The sequence below is a fragment of the Enhydra lutris genome, unplaced genomic scaffold (genome assembly GCF_002288905.1).
Source record: "Enhydra lutris kenyoni isolate GAN:26980312 unplaced genomic scaffold, ASM228890v2 scaffoldscaffold14, whole genome shotgun sequence".
In the NCBI taxonomy this organism is placed as follows: Eukaryota; Metazoa; Chordata; class Mammalia; order Carnivora; family Mustelidae; genus Enhydra; species Enhydra lutris.
Window position 1 is genome coordinate 36,434,546 of NW_019154098.1, and position 16,269 is coordinate 36,450,814.

Sequence of the window (16,269 nt, forward strand, 5' to 3'; positions counted from 1 at the left end):
GGCTTCTCCCCATTCCTCTGCAGGAAAGAGATAGATTTGATTGATGGGTTTGGGAGAAATAGCTCAGTAAAGTGGGTCAGTCCCTTCTGGTTCCCTTTTCAGGTCTGGATCATCCTGGCTACAGAGAGAAGACTCCAGTCACTGCTGCCATATCACAGTGGCCTGTCCCTTCAGAGAGGCCTGGAGCCCTGCCTCCGATTGGGTGAGTAGACATATCTAAATCAGGATGGACATGTCACAAACTGCAGATTCAAAAATCTCATTCTCTACGGGCTTGATCAGAAAGAAAACTGATTTGTTTTTTCCTTTTTAATTTCAATCTGTTTGGGTCTTGTTTTTCAATTGGTTCTTAATTCAGGATTGCAGGAAAGGGGTGCCACATAAAGGTCTCCTAACATCTTTCTTGCCCCTGCTCCCTCACGGCGTCTGCTGCTACTCATGTTTCTCTACCAGTGGCCTCCTGGGGTGAGAGACCATCCAGCCTCCTTCCTCTCCTCATCAAAAGCAATCTCTCCATGGCTCACTCCCTCAAGGGCTTGATTACAATTATCCAGCCATGGGACTGATCAGAAAAAGCTCACCCCTAAATAGGCTATCTTGCCAGCATTTCACCTCTAAGCAAGGATTTTCAGCCATCTTGGAAGACGGTCTATCGAGAGCCTGCTGAAGACCCTTTGGATGAATAAGCAAATTATGCAATTTGCTCTCCCTACTGCGAGATCCAGTTTTGGTCCAGACTCTATAAAAGACAGATAGAAGAAGCTAAACTTCTTGATCCCATCTCCTCTCAAGAACAAAAATTACAGCTGAGCACGGCTGTTTTCAAAAACACAGAAAAAGAAGTTATTTGGGGGAGCCGGCATATTCCCTTACATAATGCCATACCTTTTATCCTGCTCTTCTTGGCCGTCACTTGCTTTGCTTACAGACAGCAACCTCTTGTCTCGAGGAACCTAGAAATATCACCAACCATCAGTCAGACTTACACAGATGCAGCTGTGACTAAGCAGAAGACCAGCAGAAGCAAAGCACCTGAAATGGAACGTTCTCTGGGAAAAGGGGGCAGATTTACTGTAGGCAGCTGATGGTTAAAGATGAGTAGCATGAGTGGTGACGACAGTGATCAGACACGAAGGGGTGATGATAAACAGAAAGCCATGATGATCACGGTTCTGCTGTGCACCTGCTGATATGGGCCGCTCTGCCTGGACCTGACTACCCCAAAGCCCGCCCCACCTTGGGAGTGAATGAGGGGAAAGGAGCACCGTGAGTGGAGGTTGAAATTGGATCCTGGAACAGACAGAAATCATCTTGGATTTACAACAAGCATCCTCTCAAAGAACAGGGACAGACCCTCCACTCTGATGAGGGACTTCTGGTGCGGACCCAGAGGGGAGCCACCTGGGTACGGGCCCGCAGTGTGCAACAGGAGAACAGCAGCCAGTACCCCAGGACTAGCCTTTAACCACCACCCCTCCATAGCTTATAGCCTTGCTTCCACAATTTTTCTTCAAAGGCACTTTCCTTATTGTCTTTGAGACCACAATGCCAACACATTACTTGAAAGATGAGTGAGAAAGTGCTACTAGAGAGAAGAGGCGCTCCTACCAGCTGCATTTCTGACCACCATCCAATCGTCTTACGGCAGCACGGATCATTCGCTTATCTCGGCCATAGTTTCAAACACATGAACAGTAGTTTTAGATTTATTTGTGTGATTGGTTGGTTGGTTGGATGTTTTGTTTGTTATTTCTGTGTTTTTTTGCTACATCTCCAAATCTTCATGCTAGTCAAACTCCTTTGCACCCAAATGCAGTCTTCATTATGTTGACATAAAAGAGCCTTAATGAGAAGCATCCCTCTTCTAGATTCTTCTAGAAATTCTTATGGTTTCCACTCACCTGGATATATATATATATGCAAGCCCAGTCACCTGGGTGAGGGAGGCAGCAAGGCAGCATAGCTACCAGTCAACACCTAAACCTGAATGTCTGGGTTAGAATCTCAGCTCTACCACTAACTAAACTCTGCCTCATTTTTCCCATCTGTAAACCATGCTTAATGGCATTCCTATGGCTAACAGTGTTTTTACTAAAATTGAGTTAATTTTTTTCAAAGCACCTGAGTGTCTGGTACTTTATAAGTATTGGTTAAATAAAATTAAATCAATTGTAAGTCTTTTGTTCACATGTCAATGTTGAGGGTCTACAATGTGCCAGGCATTGCTAAGTGCTAGATGGAAATGAGCTGAATGAAACATAGCTCCTACCATCAACTGAAGATGACAGAGAAACATAAACATTCATGGCATCATTATTCACAAGAGCCAAAAGCTAGAAACAACCCAAATGGCTGTCTACAGATAATGAATAGGCCAAGTGTGGTATAAACATACAACAGACTATTCGGCCTTAAAAATGAAGTTCTGATACATGCTCTAATATGAGTCTTGAAGACATTTAGGCTAACTCCCATGTGACTCAAATCCACCCGCTTCCCTCCGGATGTTTGCCTCCTGCTTCAGCCTCGGACATCTCCTGCCTGGGCTACTGCATCAGCCTCCCAACGGTCTCCCTTCTCCTTCACTTTGTCCCAGCAAATCCATTCTGGATCCATTAAGAAGATCCACACTGACTTTAAAAATGCAAGTCTAATCCCAATATGCTCATACTTGAAATTTTTCAGTGCTTTCTATTTCTTGAAAACACGGCTCCAAAAAGCTCCCACCTCAACTTAGGGGGGATCAATTCAGCGCATATAGTCACACTGTATCTCAAACATGCAACACTCTTCCTCTCAGCAGAGCCATCAAAGTTTTCTCTGCCTTTGGATATCCATTCCACCTCTGTAACTATCACCATTGCTGGACGGTCATAGCTAATTAGTGAATATTTGTTGGATGGATGGATGGATGGACAGACAGATGGATATACAGACGGACAGACAGATATTTAGATGGCTTTATAAATGGACAAACAAGCAAACCAACAAACTGGTTTCCAGCACTCCACAGAACAGATGGGAACACATTAGCCAAAGAAGCATATTTTCATAGAACTAGAATCAAAGAATGATGAACCACCAGCTCCCTCAGAGGAAAATGAAGTAAGATAAAGTGAGTCAAACCACTTTTAAAATGCATTAAATAATGGAATCTGTCCTGTTTTCCTGTCATGCCTGAAATTCATCAAAAGTTCACACTTGACTTTGGCGCTGCCATTGATAAGTAGCTCGAACTGGATAGAAAACTAAGCTTATACCTGACTTCCTAAATTTTGAGAATTCCCATTTAATATGCTTTGAATGGATATTTTTTTTTAAAGGCAATTTCTAATGGTGGACAGGTTATGAACTAAATTGTATTCCTGCAAAAGTATCCCTGCAAATCCCTGTTCATGTGTTGAAGGCCTAACCCTCAATGTGACTGTACATGGAGATAGGGCCTTTCAGGAGGTAATTAAGATTAAATGAGGTCATAGCAGTGGGGCCCTAATCTAACAGGACTGAAATACAGAGAAATATACAGAGAAATACACAGAGAAATATACACCCACATATGTAGACACAGCCAGAAGGCAGCCATATGCAAAGGAGGAAGGAAGAGAGGCCTCACTGGAAAACAACCCTGCTAGGACCTGGATCTTGGGCCTCCCCGCCTCCAGAACTGTCAGAAAATAAATTTCTGCTGTTTAAACCCCCCAGTCTATGGTATTCTGTTATGACAGCCCCACAGACTAACACAGATGGCATAATGGAATGGAATTAGGAAATGTACAGGATTATACTGTGACCTTGAGGAAATCCCACTTAGTGGCCTGAACTATAAAATATGAAACCTGATGGGCTTCACTGCAGTGATGCTATGGTGACAGTTTTAAAATGTACATGAAAAGACTTTGAAATGTATGAAGTATTATACCAAGATATGCCTTTGCAGTTCTCAACGACAGAGATCACCATTTCTTGAGTGCCTGCTGTGTGTCACACATCCTCTCTCTGATAAAGCCCCCTACTGTCCCAGGGGATGATGTGGTCTAGCCACAGGAGTGTGGAAGAATGGTGTATTTAGCACTTCCAAAGAGGTATAAAAAATCTATAGAATTTAAGTGATAAGACAGCAGTAATTGTTACAATAATTTAACTTCCCAAAGCATACTCAAAAATACAATCTCTTGTTTCATTAGTATTTTACTTCATACAGAAGGAAAGTCTATTCTCAAAGTAGATTTAACTTTGTTTCAACTTGATACTATCATAGGTATGTCGTGATGGTCAGAGATCTGACTAAGGCCTGAAAATGATCATTTGCACACAGTTTTGGGAAACAAGACTAGTTCTTTAATGTTTAAAATGTTTCAAGCAAAAATATAATAAAGTTTGTGTGAAATAAAAGGAGCCATGTAACTCTACTCATCCACACAGTCTCAGGAAACATTTTATTTAAATATTTTATATCCTAAAGTAATAATTTAATTCTGAAAAATATTAATTCAACAGAAAGAGTTATAGACTTGGCAACAAACTGAGTTTTATATAAATGCCCTATTCTGCATCTCAACACATTTACAGACAGAAATGTTTCAACTATCTTTTAAATATCAAAAACATCCAAGAGGAGAGGTAACTAGGTACCATATTTACTAACAATTATCCTCTGAATGTATGGGGAAATAAAATATATTGCTTTCATAAATTACTAAGTATTTTGTTCTGCAGTATACTTCTCTTTTCATTAACACAAAAGAATTGCCATCTAATACAGACATCTGAAATGATGTCCATTTCACAGTGATGGAATAAAATCTGTTTTTTAAAAATTACAGTATATGTCTTCAAAATATATCTTGATATGTTTCCTCAATGTTTTACAAAACTATTAACTAACATATTAGTCTATTATAGTTAGAAAAGCCACAAAAGGAAGTTGTCATGACCCAAGTGATTACATCAGGGTCACATGAATGGTAAGGGATCTTTGGAAAGTATGAGAACTCTGGTTTAGGAGCGAGACAGGAAACAAGACTTGCAAACCTGAAGACTGCTGGAAGGACAGAGAAAGCAGGAAACAGGGAGGAAAACAGGAAGAAGAGACTAAAGCTTACTAAAAGGAGAACCGTTCCTCTTGGGTGATCTCATGATGGAGGAAGAGTGGGAGGCGGGGACTCAGTTCTTACTCTCAAATAAAGCGTTCACTGTGCCCAACCAGGAAAATAAACACAGCCATTCTCACCTTTGTGCCAATTCCCAGCATAAGCCAGTGGTGTTTAGAATCAAAGCTGGCAATAAAGCTCCTCATTCAGTAAATACGTGTTGATTTTTTTACACTTCACCAGTGCTACAGGAGCAGGTCGTACCTTTCTAATAGACAGACCAGTGTTTCCCGTTAGGTTTCCTGAAACACTCCTATTTTGAAGGTATTGTGTGGCAGGTATTTTTGTAAGGTAAGTGAACTACACTCATTTTGTTTTAAAGGTTTTTCAAAATAAACATTTAGTACCCATCAAAACAAATGGAAACGGTTATAACAAAATTAGGTTTTGGAGTTACTGCAGAAGTCGACCACAAAACATTCACTGGAATATTCCTGATAAAACTAAAAAAAATCAATAAATCTAGAAACCCCGAATGTTCTTATAAAATAAGAAATGTAAAAGCAACCTAAATGCCCCCAATTGAGCGATGACTAAATTAAGGTATAGTCATGCAATGTAATTCTTTAAAAAATAATCTCTACGCCCAACTTGGGACTCAAACTCTCACTCTGAAATCAAAGAGTCACTTGCTCTACCGACTGAGCCAGCCAGGTGTCCCTGTAACATTTTTATTCACCAAAAATCATAAAGTGAAAAATGGCAGCAAGGATGTATTTGTAATACGGTATGAAGCAGGAGATAATATGCGTGCACATCAACAGAGGACACAGAAATAAAGATCCCAAAATGAAAACTTCGTCTAGGCGGATGGAGAAGCTGAGCTCCACTGATGGGAAAGCAGGGAGGCAGCGAGAACAGGAGCAGGCTGAATTCCACAGCCAGCGTGGAAAAACTGTGTTCTCCCCTCTTCCCAACCGCGAGGAGGGGCGTCTCTGGGGGCGGGCACAGGAGGGAGGCGGGGCTGCCGGATCTACCTTGTAGTAGTCGTAGAGCAGGCCCAGGGCGGCAGCACTGTCCTCGTCCCCATTAATGCTCATCATCGCCTTGGTGGCCGCTGTCAAGGGATTCTCCAAATACGACTTCCAGGCTTCATCTTCACTGGTGTAGGCCCTTCGCGTATTGAACGGAGGTTCACTGGGCATGGGCACTAAGGCCACCAGTCGTTTATTACTTTGAAAGCAAGAGAAATGTGAGGTTCATTATCAGGGAAATGTTCCTTTTTCCGCCAAAAATACACACATTGCATGGTTCATCTGTACTCCCCTGGAATGAGGAAGGGAATGTTGCCACACTACATTTATAAAGCCACTATGCCTCCAGAAGTAAAAATGGTCTTTACATTAAGTACTGTAAGTTGATCCCCTTCACAGTTGATTTTTTTTCATATTGTCATTCTAGGAGCCAAATCATTTTTATCTGACTGTCCTTTATTAATATTACCTGCAGGAAGCAGGTTTTGTTTAACTCTGAGTTGTAATTATAAGTAAATATGTGCAATACATTAAATGTAATCAATACTAAAAACTTTTATCAAATTTAATTCACATTTGAAATTGCTTGCAAATTACGGACCAATCCAAGTCTCTTAATTTAAAAATGGCGGTAGAAGCTACTTTGTAAATAAGCCATATTGCTGATACACTGCCTAATAAGGATATTTAGCAACACCAAGACTCTGTCTGTGAATCCCATGTTGCCACAGGATCGTACTGTACTTAAATGACACAGAAGCTCCAGGTTATAAAATCCTCATGGAGAATGAGCAGAGCATCTGGAGAATTTTCAGTAGAGACAGAAAGTGGCTGGAGTCATTTGTTAATCCTAACCAAGCCAAACTTGGGTAAAGTAGCAACTGATAAGGCAATTTCTTGCAGAGGATGGGACAGTGACTCAAATACCCAACACCTATGACAGCAGCTCCCTGGGCTGGGGCCTCTGGTGTAAAGGAGCCTGGAGAGGCTTTGGAACTTGTCTCCTGGCCCTCTACTGTTTGTCCATTGAAACAGAACCAAAATGTAACGATGACATATTGTATTTCAATAACAGCTCTAACTCATAAGAACAACATGGGCAAGTGACAGGACTGGAGAAGGTTAACACCTGAACTAATGAACGGAAATTTAGCCACCACGGGTCCTCCACATGACTCAGCTCTAAAAGAGGTACCTTTTTGCTGACTATGGTCCCTTACAATGGGAGACAGTCTCAGCTCACTCTGTGATAGAGAATTGGGGTGCACGGTCTACAAAGGCTGCGCTGGGGGCCCCTTCTGTGCTGGCATGGTGCCGTGCACTGGTATAAGGTCAGAAAAGGACACTTTCGTTGTTGGTAAGATCAGGGAATGAGGGTGGGAATTTCACATTTAGTGGAGTGAAATTCTGAGCTGACAGTCACCAGGCCCCTGATTTCCACTCTGCCGGTGGTTTGGTGAAACAGTTTGGGAGGAAAGAAACGATATTAACCTAATTGCAAATGAAGTGGATTCGAAGGGTTAATGATGTTTCTGGAAGTATAGGGGGAAAACCCTAGTGGAAGGGTTTACCAACCATGAGGCAGGGTGGTGCCACGGGCAAGCAGTGGGTACTGGAAGTGAATCCTTGCTCACCATTTACAGACATGCAAACTGTCTGAGTTTCAGCTTTTCCACACCTTACAGAAGGACAGCAATGCCCACCCTGTTTAGCTCACAGTGTGATTGTGAGAAGCAAATACCATAACGGAGAAAGCAGAGCTCTGCAAAGCACGCCATGCTATGCAAACAGTAGGTACCATGATCACTGCATGGTTCTTTGTTCCTGCGAAGTTTGTGGGTGCACCGTTTTTTGGTAAAGTCAATTATAATTGAAAGGTGTTAAAGACAACCATTTCAGAGGGAAACTGAAGTTGTTCACTTAGCAATATTCCATAAGTATTTACTGCAAACTCGACAGGTGCCAGGCATTATGCTTGTCATTGAGGACATGGTGGCACAAGACAGACCCTGTCCCACTGTCCATACAGCTTGCAGCCCGGTGGAGAGAAGGCACCACCATTACAAGAGCAACAGGTGTGAGAAAGGGAAATGGACAGTGTCATGAGGGTACAGGACAGAGGGGACCAACCTATCCAGAGGATCAAAGAGGAGCCGAAGTTTCGACAGAGATCTGAAGGTAGGAATGTGTTGTCGGTCCATGCTGAAATGGGCAGATGTGGGAAATATTTTGTAAAGGGAAGAACATTTTGGTAATTCAGAATAATGGAATTTTCTGCCAAAAGGAGCACAGCTGTATTCATTTTGGAGTCAGCTATGGAAATTCATATATTCTAATCTAACAGTAAAACAGCATTTTCTTGTAAAAATTACTTATTTATACAGGATAGGGTTGGACTTGAGGACAGAAATGTGGGTGACATCCTGAGAGCCTATCAGTGGAAGAAATGAGGCCTCTGGGGAGAACCAAGAGAGGTGGTCAGCCCGGGTGTGGGAAGGCCACCCACCCCCATGCCTTCCCTGTTGTTTAGCTGGGCACCCTGGGTGATTCCACCACTTAGAGGGGTAAGCAGCAAATTCTGAAACCTTATCTGTGCCCGTGAGGGTCCACCCATCACGCACACTTCCTAAAATGCTCAGTCCTACAGGAAGGAAGGAAGGAAGGGTTTCACGTTATTTGCAGTGACCTCATGATCAAAAAAAAATGTGGATCATATTCTCTTTAATGACTGAGAGAAGCACATATTGCCGGGCAAAGGAAGGTGTTAATTACAACCCTGGCTAATTTCCACAAGTTTAGCAGGAAGTACCAGGCTGAAGGAGAAGGGCCAACTCCTGGTTTACTTACACCAAATGGTATCCTGATTCACTGGAGAGATTTCACTTCAAGTCTTCCTTCTTTAAAGACCCTACTCCCCACCCCCACCCCTCACTGAGTCTTCTAGATTGCTGATTTCATCGGTTCCTAGCACACAGGTTTAGTCATAAATTTGGATTCATCAGCCTTTCCCATATGATGAAATTGTTGATGAATCCTTACATGATTAGTGGAAAGAAATATTCTGGGAAAGCTGGGAAAGCTGGGAAAGCTGGGAAAACTTAACTAGTCGTTTCTTTGTACATTTTTGGTGACCAAAGGAGCCTTTTATGCTCTTTCCTTTAACTGCATAATGACTTTGATTTTTTTTCTCTTTTCTTTCCTTTTCTTTTCTTTCTTTTTTTTTTTGTTGTTGTTGTTGTTGTTTGTTTGTTTTCTTTTTTTGGTTTTTGGTGTGGGTTTTTTGTTGTTTTTGGGTTTTTTTGCTTCATAGATTATAATCTCTCTAGTACAGAGCTGAATAAAGCTTGGTTTAATAAAAGCAGAATAATCTCAAATCTGCAAATATGCAGATTTACAAAGAAAGGAAAGTTTCCTAGAACAGATTTTACCAAAGTTTGGAACACATTCTGAAGCTGAGTTTCATCATTGTTTCTTTTGGAATGGTAGCTCTGCTTCAGCTCTGGTCAACCTTTTAAATATTCTTTTTGTAGCTTTAGGTATGGCGTGTTCTGGGTAGCCTTAAACACAGAGCTGTAAACAGCAGCTATAAACTTGATCCCTGGTCCTTCTTTGGAGAAAAGTTTAGATTAACACCTGAGAGCATTCACAGCAAGGCTAAAGGCCGTGTTAGGCCACACATATAACTTCTTTTTTTTTTTTTAAGATTTTATTTATTTACTTGGCAGAGAGAGATCACAAGTGCACAGAGGCAGGCAGAGAGAGAGGGGAAAGCAGGCTTCCTGCTAAGCAGAGATCCTGATGCGGGGCTTGATCCCAAGACCCTGAGACCATGACCTGAGCTGAAGGCAGAGGCTTAACCCACTGAGCTACCCAGGCACCTTCCCACGCATATAACTTCTCGTTCTCTTTTTTTTTTTTTTCTTTAATCCACTACTTCACTTCCGTGGATGTTGGGAGAACAGTTGAGAGATGACTCATCAGCGGAAGCAGGGAAAGAAGTGGGGCAGTCATGTGACTGAGAGTCAGGAACAGCTCCAGATCACTTCGCCAGAGGCAACCTACCATCCCCCATAAGCATTAACAAGAGTCTGATGCAGGAATGCTTTGCTAGGGAGAAGCATAGAAACAGCAGTGTATGATGTCTTTACCTTCTAAAAATATGTGTAGTAATAATCAATAAATCCAGACATAAATCTATTGCATCAGGGACCACAAAACAAAAATGAGGTCATGACATAGTCATACAAATTACCACTTTCAATCCATTTCTCATCATCCATTTCTTTTGTAACTCCTACGAGGTTGCTGGGTTTTGTACTTTTTTGTTTTGTTTTGTTGTTATTTGGCAGCGGGGGCGGGGGGGAGGTGTCAATCCAGAGGAAGGGTGGTTTTAGAGTTGAATAAATCTCAGTTTTAATTTCAGTTTTGTCAATTATGGAATTTAGATGAGTTACTTTCCTTCTCTGAGCTTCCATTTCTTCATCTGTAATATGTTATCAACCTTTCAGAGCTGTTCTGAAGGAACAACTCACATATTTAGAGATGAAGTGCCTGGCACATTACAGATAAATAGTTCAATTAATAATAGTTAAAAGTATTATTTCTCTTTAGAAATGATTCTATTATTTTTCTGCTCAAAATCCAATAGACTGTTTTCAGTTTTTAATCTTGAATTTTCTCAGATATTTCTTACTTTTCTAGAATCTTGCCTTGTCTGGTTCCAAGACATTGTATGAAGGTGGTTCTCCTCTGCAGCCCATCAGTCTTTTCTAGTTTTTATTCTACTTCAACTCTCCTCTTATTCCTCTAACTCTGACAGTCCTGGGGCCTTTGCTCTTTTATCTCCATTATTGATTCTTCTGACTTTCATTGATCCTCTACCCTGGTAACTGACAGATGTATGTTACCAGAGAACCAGTTTTGCACTTTCTGCGGAGATGCTCTGTTGTGAACTTCAACTCAACATACCCAAACTGAGCTCATCATCATTTCTCAGTTGGGTTCTCCTCACCATCATCTGTCCCTGGTCATCTAGAATCAAACCTTGTGTACTGGTTTAAAATACAGACTCTGGAGCCATATAGCTGAGGCATAAATCCTGGAGGCACTACTTACTAGCTGTGTAACCGTGGACAAGTTAGTTCATCTTTCTGTACATCAGTTTCCTCACCTGTAAAGTTGGGATAGACCCCCAACTGAATTAGAATAATAGTATCGACTCCCTAGTATTTTTGTCAGAGTTAAATACAGACACAGTGTGAAAGCTGCATACGTGTTACCCATTGTTATTGCTCTTTGTCCCTTCTACAGAATCTGTTACCGTATCTAGCCTCACAGCTTTCGTCTTCTCTCTTCACGCCTCTAGCTAGTCTCCCTATCTTTTAACTTTCCCCCCTTCTATCCACACTGCGGCCCTGCAGAATAATCTTCCTAGAACACCTAAGTATGAGTCAGAGTTTCAAATACAATACAGGGAATGGGGAGAGCTATATTTTTCATAAAATCAATTTATAGCATATTTGTAAAGTTGGTTGTGAGCTACAGAGTGCTACACAAATAAAAGTTGCCTTAATTTTAGGAAGCATAACTATAAATTTAACAAGCATTGATCATATCTAAACTATCTTTCTAGGGGCGCCTGGGTGGCTCAGTCATTAAGCCTCCGCCTTTGGCTCGGGTTGTGATCCCAGGGTTCTGGGATCGAGCCCCATGTCAGGTTTCCTGCTCCATGGGAAGCCTGCTTCTCCCTCTTCTACTCCCCCTGCTTGTTTTCCTGCTCTTGCTCTCTCTCGCTCTGTGTCAAATAAACAAACTCTTAAAAAAAAAAAAAAAAACTATCTTTCTCTCACCTCCTAATTCTCACCTTCAAATTAAACAAATTAAGGATTCATTCTTCTATTCCTGTGAACCACATCACTAGGAAACCAAGCAGATTTACATGCAGACCAGAGGCAAAACAGGAGGAAGGCTAAAATCCATTCAGTAAAGGTCCAATACTCATGGGTCGCTCTCCTACCTGTTGTCCATCATTCTCAACACTGATTTGAGTTGGGGGCAAAAAGACTTTTCCACCCACAACAAACCACTTCCCTCTTTCTCAGAAGTGCAGCTTTTATAGAATTCTCAGGATTTCATTTTATATCCTCTACTTCAATCTCCCCCACCATCCCCCATCCTCATTTCTTTCTTGTTCTCTCTCTCTTTTCTCTCTCTCTCTCTCACACAGACACACACAGCCTTTGAGATGATACAAATTCTATTCTCCACACAGAATATTTTATCTTATACTCTGAGTGTTCAGCACTTGGGGTTTAGCCTTCATCTACTCCAATATTTTGTAGCTGATCTATTGTAGCTGGTTACTGGCATATAATCACTTCAGCTTCCCAGGGGGTAGAAGGGGAAGAGAAGCAATATTCTTAAGAGTCAAGTTTCAAGAAGTGACAATTAGTCTTTCTTTTTGAATCTTGGCATTTTCTCCATTAACAAAATAATACTTGCAAATGGAAACTGAAGAACCAATCATCCTAGCCAGGGTTAATGTCATGATTTAAATGCCAACAATGTTAGTCATTTCACTGCTGTCTACCTTCAGTAATAACCCTCCTTTTGGTGCTTGCTAGAGGAAATTACAAGAGATAGCAGACAGTTTCCATGTTAGAACAAGAGCTGAAATTTATTAGGAAGTATCTACATTGGGCACTTGTTCTTAATGACTCTAACCTTAGCCCTTGACCTAATCCATATAGAATTTGAGGAAAATGAAATGAATCCACAAACCTGGGGTGATAACTGATAATCTTCATGTTCATGATGGTTATTTTTTAAAAAGAAAAGATTCAATTAACTCAGTGAACATAGTATGATGCCCTCCACCACGTAAAATGCATAGCTTTTAAAAAATAACAAACTGTAAAACAAAACTTACGTTTATTGAAATTAAGATGGCTTCATTTTAGATATACTCATTACAAAATATGCTGATTCACTGGTTGACACATAATACCTCTCCCTCCCTCCTCCTCCCTTCCTCCTTCCCTCCCCCCATCCACCTCTCTCCCTCTCTCACTGGTGCCCCAGCTTTGCTAGTGCCTTTAGTCCACCTATTAAGTAATCCAGAACTGAGATGGAGAGGATTAGGAAAATAATTAAGAAGCAGAAGAGACACAGCACAGAGCACCAGCAACAACTGTAAGAAGAAATATATTTCAGTGGGAAGGGGAAGGAAGAGGACAAGAAAGAATTACAAAATGAAAAGAATTGGCAGAAAACTCAAACTATGATACAACTAAAACTGGCTAATCTGTTTGTGTGTAAATCAAAATTCAAAATGTTAACAGTGGGACGCCTGGGTGGCTCAGTGGGTTAAATCCTCTGCCTTCAGCTCCGGTCGTGATCCCGGGGTCCTGGGATCGAGCCCCACGTCAGGCTCTCTGCTCGGCAGGGAGCCTGCTTCCTCCTCTCTCTCTCTCTGCCTGCCTCTCTGCCTACTTGTGACCTCTGTCTGTCAAATAAATAAATAAAATCTTAAAAAAAAAAAAAGTTAACAGTAATCGAAGGTGAGTTTTTATTTGCCTCTTTCTACTTTTACACTTTTCAAATAGTGTTCAGTGATAAGTCACACATACTTACGAAGCACCTCCCATATGCCAGATACGAGTTTTCTAAGCTCCCAACATGGGTTAGCCATTTATTCCTTACAAAAGCCTTAAAGTCAGGCATGGTAATGATGCCATTTGCACAAATGAACACACTGAGCAGGAAGTGCTAAGTCACCTGCTCAGGGTCATATAGCAGTCAGCTTACACCAGACCTGCATCCCAGAGTGTGAGCTCTTAAGCATCCTTCCTTTCTGCCGATTCTTGACTATGCTCTACTTTCACAATCAGAAAAAAAAAGTCACAGGGCACCTGGGTGGCTCAGTCATTAAACTTCTGCCTTCAGCTCAGGTCATGATCCCAGGGTCCTGGATGGAGCCCCTGAGTTGGGCTCTCTGCTCAGCAGGAAGCCTGCTTCTCTCTCTCCCACTCCTCCTGCTTCTATTCCCTCTCTCGCTGTGTCTCTCTCATAAATAAATAAAATCTTTAAAAAAAAAAAGAAAAGGTCACTTGAAAAGAGGGAGATGGAAAACAGACTGGATGTAAGACTCCAGATTTCTTACATGGAAGTAAATGAGAGGATGTTCAAATTCAGAGTACTAGAAAAACTGCGCAAAGGGGAAGTTTATAAGGTCCTTGAAAAAAAAGACAATATATGTTTAAATTATTTGTAGATTTCCAAGGTACTAAAACATTCTGCGGGCTGTGTATCATATCAACCAACACAAATAAATTAGTGGGGATGGAAGAAGGGTAGCAATTCCTCCTTATTCATCTTCAGCTTGACATAGCTAGAGGCCGTCTGTTTTTTAATGTCCTGTGAGAAATGTTAAATAATCGAGATGACAGAAATATAAATTAGATAATTACATTAGACACACTATATTGAGACAGCAACCCCAAATACAATTTTTAAAGGAAAAATCATTTTTAAACCAAATTAATTTTATAAGTTAAAAAGAGAATCAATTCTTTGGAGGAACTTACCATGCTCAAATCTCTAGCAGAAAAAACAAAATACAAAAGCCTCTATAAAGGCTGCAGGACAGACTTCCATCTCAAATCATTCCATGCGTGTACTTCTACCTCAAAGATCTCCCTGAAGTGAGAGAAGTAATCACGTATATAGCCAAAGTGGAAACAGAAATTTTAGTGCAATTCTAGAAGATAGAAAGCAAAAGAGATTGGAATAGAGGAGAAACCAAAATCAAGAAGGCTGCACCCAAAATCTGGTGCAAAAGGGGTTAATATGAAAGTGAGAACTGGTTTTCCCACTGAACCCAAAAAACTAATACAGAGTCTTTGGCATCCATGACCAAGGCAGTCCCTACACAGTGTACCCAGAGGAACTAGATGCAGCATTCACTTTTTTTTTGAGAGAGAGCACGTGCTCAAGCATGGACATGCAAACCAGGCAGGAGAGGGGTAGAAAAGGAAAGGGAGAGAGAGAACTTTAAGGAAGCTCCATGCCCACTGCGGAGGCCAACACAGGGCTCCATCTCACAGCCCTGAGATCATGACCTGAGCTGCAATCAAGAGATTCTTGGGGCGCCTGGGTGGCTCAGTGGGTTAAAGCCTCTGCCTTCAGCTCAGGTCATGATCCCGGGGTCCTGGGATCGAGCCCCGCATCGGGCTCTCTGCTCGGCAGGGAGCCTGCTTCCCTTCATCTCTCTGCCTTGCCTCTCTGCCTACCTGTGATCTCTGTCTGTCAAATAAATAAATAAATAAATAAATCTTTAAAAAAAAAAAAAAAAAGAGTTGGATTCTTAACCGACTGAGCCGCCCAGGTACCCCAGCATTTCCTTCTTAAATATAGAAGGAGTCAGGCTTTGGGGGACCCTAGGACCAGAGAGAGAGAAATAACTTGGTTAAATGCCTAGAGTAACTTCAAACTACCAACTGCGAATAAAGAAAAAAAAAAGAAATTCAGCTTAAAACAGGAAAATCCTCTAATGTGTTCAATCCCCATCCTACTCCCTTGGACTTCACTTGTGCATGTCCGAAGGAATCTTCCAGGTGCCCTCAGCACCTGTGGCCCCTCCTGCCACTAAAGAAAACAGCCCAGCCCGGGGAAGAGTGCACTCCACTCAGCTAACAAACCTTATCAGCTATGACAAATGAGTAGTCAAACTCTTCACTTTTTTTTTTTTTAAGATTTTATTTATTTGACAGAGAGAGATCACAAGTAGGCAGAGAGGCAGGCAGAGAGAGAGAGAGGGAAGCAGGCTCCCTGCTGAGCAGAGAGCCCGATGCGGGGCTCAATCCCCAGACCCTGAGATCATGACCTGAGCCAGAGGCAGAGGCTTTAACCCACTGAGCCACCCAGGCACCCCCAAACTCTTCACTTTTAATAGAACTAAAAATCACCAGATATTTAAGGAAACCTAACATGAATAAAAAAGAACCTCAAAATGAATAAAACAGCTTATTGATGAGGAAAATAATTAATGCTGGATACAAAAAATAATGTTTTTAAAAAAAGGTTATTTAACATCTACAAAGCAAATGCAGGTTACTGTGAAAAGGAAATAACCACAAAACAAGATA

General features: G+C 41.4%; 1 protein-coding gene across 1 annotated transcript in view; it reads right to left on the minus strand.

Moving 5' to 3' along the window:
* LOC111146690 (grainyhead like transcription factor 2) overlaps window positions 1-16,269 on the minus strand; it is a 158,678-nt gene that overhangs the window by 105,709 nt on the left and 36,700 nt on the right. The window contains exons 2-3 of the mRNA XM_022502351.1: window positions 6,128-6,323; window positions 886-953 (exon numbers count right to left, since the gene is read on the minus strand). Coding sequence (XP_022358059.1) covers window positions 886-953; window positions 6,128-6,323 — 264 coding nt within the window. The remainder of the gene's footprint in view (window positions 1-885; window positions 954-6,127; window positions 6,324-16,269) is intronic.